This window comes from Oncorhynchus tshawytscha, linkage group LG02, assembly GCF_018296145.1.
Source record: "Oncorhynchus tshawytscha isolate Ot180627B linkage group LG02, Otsh_v2.0, whole genome shotgun sequence".
Taxonomy (NCBI): Eukaryota; Metazoa; Chordata; class Actinopteri; order Salmoniformes; family Salmonidae; genus Oncorhynchus; species Oncorhynchus tshawytscha.
The window spans coordinates 47,450,507-47,459,855 of NC_056430.1; the positions used below are offsets into that span (position 1 = coordinate 47,450,507).

Genomic DNA, 9,349 nt, shown 5'->3' on the forward strand with positions numbered 1-9,349 from the left:
AAGGGTCTGAATACTTATGAAAATAAGGTATTTGTTTGTTATTTTTAATAAACTTGCCAATTTCTAAAAACTTGTTTTTGCTTTGTCATTATGGGGTATTGTGTGTAGATTGTTGAGGAAATGTTTTGATTGAATACATTTTAGCATAAGGCTGTAACGTAACAAAATGTGGAAAAAGTCAAGGGGTCTGAAAACTTTCCGAATGCACTGTATATGGAATTGTTTTATACCAATGCATTTAAAACAAAGGCCAAGCTTTTCTGGTGTGACTAGTTTGCACAATTACCAAGTCTCACCTCTCCTAACCTCTCTGCCCAGGTGTGTGACCTAGCCCAGCTGCAGCCGCACTGAGTACTGGAGCACGGCTGCAGATCAAGCCACCTTAACTCCAGTTCATGTCAAAGAAATACAAAACCAACCAAAAATGAAGCTCAATGAGTACTTCTGTAATTGCTAAACCTGATAAATACCTGAAAATGTCTGAGTCTTGACAATTTCAACAAAGCATGAACCTTACCACTGTGAGATGTGAAGCAGCATTGAGGTCACCTTTCCTACAATAAAAGTTAAGTTATAAGTAGCCTATTTTTCATATTAAAAAATTATATTTCACAGCAAATATTGTAACTCACATTTACTTGTTCACAACCTTACAGTAAGATTTTCAATGTTGTGGATACGTTTTTAATTTTGGTTCTCATGAACAAATATATTTAACACCACTCACTTACAACCCATATGTGATCATGCTTTCGTGTTTTGTTCACGTACATTATCTTATATCCTCTTTATGCCTGCCTTTATATGGGCACCCTGAGAGACGCACACAGCACACCAACTAAGGGATACAATTCAATAGAATGTGGAACGATCCGCAAAATTGGTTCATTTTTGTATTTCCAAAAGATTTCCTTTCGGTAAGAACATTACATCAGATACAATGAGTTCCAAAAGTATTGGGACAGTGATATTTCATTTTTTGTTTTGGCTCTGTACTCCAGCACTTTGGATTTGAAATTATACAATGGCTATGAAGTTAAAGTGCAGACAGGCAGCTTTAATTCGAGGGTATTTCTTATCCATACCGGGTGAACCGTTTAGAAATTACAGTACTTTTGTACATAGACCCCTAAAATGGGGGTGGGGGGACTAATAGGGGGGAAAATTGGGGCAAATTCCCTTATATGTATATTAAAGTAGTCAAAAGTTAAGTACTTATTTAGTGCCATATTCACAGTACGCAATGACTACATCAAGCTTGTGAATCTACAAATTTGTTGGATGCATTTGCTGTTTGTTTTGGTTGTGTTTCAGATTATTTTGTGCCCAATAGAAATGAATGGTAAATAATGTAGTGTCATTTTGGAGTCACTTTTATTGTAAATAAGAATGTTTCTAAACACTTCTACATCAATGTGGATGCTACCATGATTACGGATAATCCTGAATGAATAATGATGAGTGAGAAAGTTAGACGCACAAAGATCCTAACCCCAAGATATTCTAACCTCTCACCATTACAATAACAGGGGAGATTATCTATGCATAGTCACTTCACCCCCACCTACATGTACAAATTACCTCAACTAACCTGTACCCCCGCACACTGACTCGGTACCCCCTGTATATAGCCTCGTTATTGTTATTTGTGTTACTTTTTATTATTACTTTTTATTTTAGTCTACTTGGTAAATAATTTCTTAACTCTTCTTGAACTGCACTGTTGGTTAAGGGCTTGTAAGTAAGCATTTCACGGTAAAGTCTACACTTGTTGTATTCGGCGCATGTGACAAATACAGTTTGGTTTGAATAGCATGTCTTGAGGGTATGATATTTGTGCGTCTTGAGGGAATAATATAAACGTTCTCTCTGATCATTATTCACCATTCATTCAGGACTATCGGTAATCATGGTAGCATCCACGTTAATGTAGAAGTGTTTAGAAACATATTCTATTCTTATTTACAACAAAAGTGACTCCAAGATGACACAATACATTATTTACCATTTATTTCTATTGGGCACAAAATAATCTGAAACACAACCAAAAGAAACAAGCAGATACATTCATCAAGTTTGTAGAGTCACAGACTTGATATAATCATTGCGTGCTAGGAATATGGGACCAAAAACTAAACTTATAGCCTACTTTAATACACATAAGTGAATTTGTCCCAATATTTTTGGTCCCCTAAAATGGGGGGACTTTGCACAAAAAGTGCTGCATTTCCCAGACGTTCACCCGATATGGATGAAAATACCCTGAAATTAAAGCTGACTGTCTGCACTTTAACCTCAGTCATTGCATAATTTCAAATCCAAAATGCTGGAATACAGAGCCAAAACAACAACGAATGTGTCACAGTCCCGATACTTCTGGAGCTCACTGTATATATAGCAGGGTGATGGAGATATACAGTTGGGGTCATGCAAAGTTACCCTGTACTACAATGCAGTAAAAAAGTGCTTAAAAGTCCATGTAACTGAACATTTCAGAAATGCTATTCATAAAATCGGTTATTATTATATAATTGCTAATGAACTTGGCATTTAACGTCATCCTGCCAGAGAGTTTGTCGTAAAGGGAAAGTTCACCCAAATTACAAGTTATGAACAAATGTGACAGCAATCCATGCTTTGGTCTATTTACCAGGCCAGTGTTTCCAAATGCTTAATCTAATGCAAGTCAATAATATTGATTAGCATTTTACATTCTTCATGACCAAGTAACTTAAGTGAAGTGTGAAAAATGCTCATATCGGTACCATTGACTTGCATTGGATTTGTGCCACAAATGCTAAAAGGTTAGCATTTGGAAACAGTAAGGTCAGGTAAACAAAACCAAAGCATGGATTGCTGTTATACCCTTTCCAATAATTATTTACAGAGTAACAAAATACATTTGGTAATTTGGGTGAACCCTCCCTTTAATAATGTACCTTGCTGCAGTAAAGCAAAAGCATTCTGAAATTGTAAACTGTTAATGCCTAACTAAAACTGTATGGCTGTGGAGCTTGGTTTTTAGAGTGTGTGTGGGGGGGGTATAGGGGGAGAAACAAGGCCTAGGTGGGGGTCGTATAGGAGGAGGATGTGGGCACGGCACAGCTCTACGGGGGTCGAGGGTTTGAGAGAGACAAGGAACCAAACCACAGGATTCTTTGAAAACAGGAGATCTCAGAGGGCTTCAGAGCATCTCTACGCGCCTCAGAACAGTCAAGCCTTTGTTGGGCTCTTGAGTCGCAAAGCTGAAATGGAGAAATATTTAGTCTCATGTCTGTTCAGGAACACAGTGTAGGAGATCTAAGAATGTTCAAGCATTATTTCCCATCTGTTTGTTTGTATTATTGTTTGCAAAAAAAGTAATTAAAACATGGAACATCGGAATCTTGATAACAATGATCCAATTGACGTTGTTCAAATATACACCAGATATAACTGCTGTATATAAACTGTCATTCATTCTACAATAAACCATAGCAAGCCAAGTGTCCTCATTTTTACCACTTGCACCTGTTTGACCCAACACAGACACATTGCATTTTCTGCAGAACATTGTTCCAGAGATTCTCACTCCCTTCGAAACGAGATCTACCGGTATGTAGACCGGGGTATCAGGCAACCTCTACATTCAATCAGAGATACATTTGTTTTTATTTCCTCCTACAGCTAATGTTATTACACTGAGTAACACAGTCCTACAGCATTGTAGCTAACTAATAGTAAAGTCATTTCAGCCCTAATTCCTAAGAACCTGATATCTTTTATAGCCAACATAACAGATATGCATTCTAATTTACAATCTAGAAAAGTAGATTTGTTGAAGACCACATGTGTGCTTGCTCATTTTAGTATTTTTCATGGCAGTGACAGACTCCAAGATTGCAGAGTTGGATTGATCGACTGCTGCCCCCCTGTGGTAAATCTTGGCCCAAGCATAGAAGAGGTAAGATCTTTTTGTTTTTAACAAAAAGCACTCTTCTTTTCTCTCATGAGATTGAAGGCCAGCATCCCGGAGTCACCTCTTCACTGTTGACGTTGAGACTGGTGTTTTGCGAGTACTATTTAATGAAGCTGCCAGTTGAGGACTTGTGAGGCGTCTGTTTCTCAAACTAGACACTCTAATGTACGTGACCTCTTGCTCAGTTGTGCACGGGGCCTCCCACTCCTCTTTCTAGTCTGTTAAGAGCCAGTTTGAGCTGTTCCATGAAGGGAGTAGTACACAGCGTTGTACGAGATCTTTAGTTTCTTGGCATTTTCTCGCATGGAATAGCCTTCATTTCTCAGAACAAGAATAGACTGACGAGTTTCAGAAGAAAGTTCTTTGTTTCTGGACATTTTGAGCCTATAATCGAACCCACAAATGCTGATGCTCCAGATACTCAACTGGTCTAAGGAAGGCCAGTTTAATTGCTTCTTTAATCAGAACAACAGTTTTCAGCGGTGCTAATATAATTGCAAAAGAGTTTCCTAATGATCAATTAGCCTTTTAAAATGATAAACTTGGGTTAGCTAACACAACGTGCCTTTGGACCTAGCTATTGGAGTAGGTACAAGGCTAAGTGCAAAACGACATTCAAGTTGGAAAGACGATTGTTTACAGACGGAAATGGGTCCTCTAGGATAGCTGTTAGCTAAAGTTGACCTTATCATAGGCTACAGTGCCTTATTCAACATTTAACAGTTAGTGAACTAACCTTAGCTCCCTAATTTGAGAATGCCCTTGCCTTGGCTAAAGACGTTAGCATTGCCACCTAGCTTTTTAGCTACGAACTGTAATTTCACATTCTTATTGAACTCACTTTCAATCTGTGAAACATTGGTATTATTAGTGTTTATACAGAACCCACGTTATGAGTAGAAATAATGTTATTTTCAGTATCTGATTCCACTAGCAAAACATACTTTGCTCTTCCATCTTTGTTCCTATCTGAGCAGCGCATGTGCATTGCATAGATAACTAAAAATATGTTGCAGAATGGTCCTTGTTGTCTGGGTTCCTTGGGATGTCCCAACTCTGACTTTACCCCATTGAAGTTGATATTTAAAATGGTGAAGGTAAATGACCACCATACAAATATTCCTCCCTTAGTGGTCTTATTTTTGTGGACAGACTTTGAGCGGAGTAAACCTTCTCGCTTTGCCTCTTCCTCTCTGCTTTTTGAGATCTTATTTACTCTCTGTAAAGTTAGAATTTTGTCCTCAATGTGCATATAATAACTGAGAACATGTTCGTTTTTCTTTTTGTTTGTATTTTCAAATCATGTTTTCAAAAAGGATAACATTGCTCTCATCATATGTCTCTTGACCTATTCTTTCGTTGAAACAAATCAATTAAAGAGAGGACAATGATGAAGACATTAATAACAAAATAGATACTTTATTAAAGGAAATGGCATGTGCATGATGTTACATCTGTAATTGATAGTCTACAGCAGCAAAAAGGGGACAGAAGGAGAATGCAATGGTAAAGAGTGATGCTATATGATTATCAAAGTGGATAAACCACAAAATTGGACCAATTCACATGAGATTAGAATAGAGGTCATGAAGGAAACAGACAGAGACAAGGAAGGATTTAAATCAGCCACGGTTGATAGGTTGTCTAAGGTTATTTTCGCTTCTGAAATTCTCTGGCCAGGGCATCCAACTGCAAAGAGAGTAACATGACATGAATTACAGGTACAGTATTTTTTTGCCTTAATTTATTCCACATGTCAAAGTTATTTTACTTCCGGACCCGGTTCCCCCCACCATTTCCACCCCTGGATGTGCAACATGCTTGTAACACCTGTAGACAAATAATAATACTATGCTAGCACACACTAGTGGCATTTCATTATTCACTCTGAATGAGGGACTGATTTAGACTTGGGACACCAGGGCTACATTCATCAGGGCACAACATTATGGAAATATCAGATAGAAATACATTATGTAGAACAAACATGCCTCTGACAGTGAAAAGGGCATCACATATGCAATGTTCCTCAACATTTGCCTATTCATCGACCATGTAGAAAAGAAAACGAGAAGTATTCCGTCCCCTCAGGCTCAGATTTGAGCTATCCCTGCCCTATATGATTGCCACCTGATACAGTATCATTAAATTAATGTATTACTTTTGTCCCGCCACTGCACTCACAATAACGTTTTTAAGGATGTTCCTTCGCTGGGGTCTCAGGTAGCTGCATTCTCCTGCCTCACAGAGTTTAATCTCCTCTGAAATCTGAGACAGAGAGATAACAGCATGATGGTGACACAAATGGCTACTGTGTGTTACCCAGACAGGTGCTAAAAACACCCGTATTGACTCCTGATGAAAATAGCTGTATGTAATATCCATTTGAGTCATTGAGATTGTAGTACTGTGACCCACCTCAGAGGTGGTAAATGAGTCCAGCTCCCTCTTGCCTCCAGGGTACCAGCCATGGGACCAGTGCTGGGAGGAAGACAGCTGGGCTCCCAAACACAGCAGCAGCCCCAGCATAAACACCAGTCTAGCCACACTCACCATCACTGGATCTGAGTGGAGAGGGATGGAGAGGGACGTTGTAGGTGAAGACAGCATGCGACACTAGTCTGTGCAATAAGGCGTACCTTTCACAAGGAAAGAAAGGGAGGGATGGGGGCTGGTTATACAATTATTGCCTCAGTAACGAGAGAAAGTGCGAGAGGCTGCTTTAACACAGGCTGCTCAATTCCCCCCAAAATTATCTAAACAAATGTGTCTTTTGACCAATCACATCTTTTTCCAATAATTGGGCAAAAGATCAGAATTAGGCTGTCTGTGTAAACGCAGATTATGTGGCCTGTCCTACTACTGCTGGTAGTGACATTGGTGTCAGAAGTGTGATGGCGCCTTCTGATTGGCCAGACTTGCAAATCAGGGTATCCAAATGTTGGCGAAGAGGAACAATTGGACAGGCAAACAGCAACACGCAACAACAAGCCTTAAAGTTTAAAATGTGTTTTTCTTGTGCCACTCATAACTTATCCAATGCTGGAGATATATTTGACACAATCAAATAATATTTATGCAGGGGGGGAAATTCTCCAAACAGATTTTGCAGTGGGTTTTAAAGATTAGTTTCTCATATGCAATTGTTGAGGTAATTTCTTCTCAAGATTCCACCAAGGCAGGATTGAAAATAAAGAATATGTGAACAGCGTAATATTTATTGAGGATTTTTTTACGTGAAATTATTCATAAACAGCATCAAATCCAAAGCAAATGCAATAATCCTATCCAAGATCTCACTTCATACCCATTAATACTCAAGAGCAAAAATCATAGCAATCCTTACCTTAGACCCTTAGTTCGATAATCACTGTGGTATTTAATCGGTTGTCACTGTTGATGTCCCCCAGGTACGTCTGTGTCCACTGTTCACTTCTGCCTATTATTAACCTGTTGGTATACAGCAACTCAGTGGCACGTCACTTTTCCTGAGCCGATAATGAGTGTTGTAGAGCTGGTCTCTTATGGTATCTCTGAAGCATCCTCTTCCTCCTCAATTTATGTCCCCACCCCCACGCCACTTGGCCCTGCCCATCGCTGACCCCTTTGCTCCTTCCCCTCCCAGCGGTCAGCTGAGCGGTGTTCAGGGACGCGGGGTGTCCGTAAGATCCGCTCAATTCCAATTATCATCGCCAAACAGTCCTGACCTCCCTCGGGATGTCCGTCCTCACTCTATCTAATACCCCCATTTCACCCTCCCTCCCTGCCCCCTAACACCAAAATCAACACATTTAGTGACATAGGGTGAGTATTGGTTAAGTGGGACACATGGCAAAGTGGGACACCTTAGCTTTGTAACGGATATCGTTGCATGTGTACAATAACATAACCAACAATCAATGCCTGTGTGTTAGAAATGATTTAAAAAAAAGGTTCAGTGGGTATGATGTCATCATTATGGCCGTGGCATCCCGTGTAATGACACGTGTCTCTAGACACATAATGGTTAGTAAAATGACATAGGGTTCTGAGGTGAATAATCGAATGTTCAATTTAATTTTCCTTACTAGAAAAAGCTTGCATAGCTGCATTTTACTTAAAAAAATATAACCTAACCAACATAAAAACTCCTAGCTAACTACTGTATACTCATAACCATACAGGTATATGACAACAACAAAAAGTTTATTTTGCTGTATTTGACTCTGGTGACAATAAAAGTCGAAACTGAAACTGATGAGGGATAAGGTCTTTCTGGTTTCATTCTACAAAATGTCCATTAGAGTGTAGTGTTTAGAATGTTGAGCTGATAGGCGGAGATGAAGTTCATTTGATTTATAGTCTATACAATTACATATAGGCTACATCATATAACTATAATAAAGTATGATAATAATAAATTATCATTCTTAATGTTCCACAAATATACATAAAGAATGTTAGTATGAATAATTGAATAATTTGTTATTTATCACACAAATATTGAAATTACTCATATATCCTCTAATTTATCCTTCTTCACAATAAAGAATTAAGTGTCCCACTTTGCCAATCAAGGTGTCCCAATTTGACAGGATCAACGTAAAAAATGTGGTCTCAGCACAATTTACGTTTGCAGAAGAGTCATCCATCCTGTGTTTAACATTTCTTGCTTTGCTCTTTTGTATAGTGTATTAGAGTTCTTAAGATATTTAGAATGGTATCATGTTGGAGGTTAAGACAATGGGGTGGCTCTGTAAGGTGTTCCAGAAAACACATTTTCAGAAAGTGTCCCACTTTACCGATACTCACCCTACAGTATATACACATACACTACCGTTCAAAAGTTTGTGGTCACTTAGAAATGTCTTTGTTTTTGAAAGAAAAACACATTTTGCCCATTAACATAACATCAAATTGATCAGAAATACAGTGTAGACATTGCTAATGTTGTAAATGACTATTGTAGCTGGAAACGGCTGATTTTTAAAGGAATATCTATATAGGCGTACAGAGGCCCATTATCAGCAACCATCACTCCTGTGTTCCAGTGGCACGTTGTGTTAGCTGATCCAAGTTTATAATTTTAAAAAGCTGTTAGTAGCCCATGTGCCTATCCCTAACAATTTGGTCTGTTTTCACCTCTTAATTTTGCCTACTGTTCTGACTTGGTGGTGCACATGTAGCCTATAACCTGTTTTTGAGAAATGTATCTATTGAATATTGTAAGAGCTTTCATTGTATGCTTATATGCCCTCTTTATTTATCCTACGGTTCTGACTTGGTGTACAGGGAGAACACTGTAAGAACAGCCCATGTTCTGAATTCTGTCGCTGTACATTTCAAAAGTGCTGAACAAATAGTTAGTTATATTGACTACGTTCGTCCTAGCTCGCCCATTAATGTCTTAAT

At 38.6% G+C, this 9,349-nt stretch overlaps 1 protein-coding gene across 1 annotated transcript; it reads right to left on the reverse strand.

Moving 5' to 3' along the window:
• Positions 1–5,351: 5,351 nt before the first annotated feature.
• LOC112223138 (progonadoliberin-2) lies at positions 5,352–7,651 on the reverse strand. The gene is made up of 4 exons (XM_024386143.2): positions 7,305–7,651; positions 6,377–6,522; positions 6,143–6,226; positions 5,352–5,647 (listed from the first exon to the last, which is right to left on the reverse strand). The coding sequence occupies exons 2-4, from the start codon at positions 6,512–6,514 to the stop codon at positions 5,609–5,611; spliced, it is 261 nt and encodes an 86-aa protein (XP_024241911.1). The 5' UTR covers positions 6,515–6,522; positions 7,305–7,651; the 3' UTR covers positions 5,352–5,608.
• Positions 7,652–9,349: the final 1,698 nt, after the last annotated feature.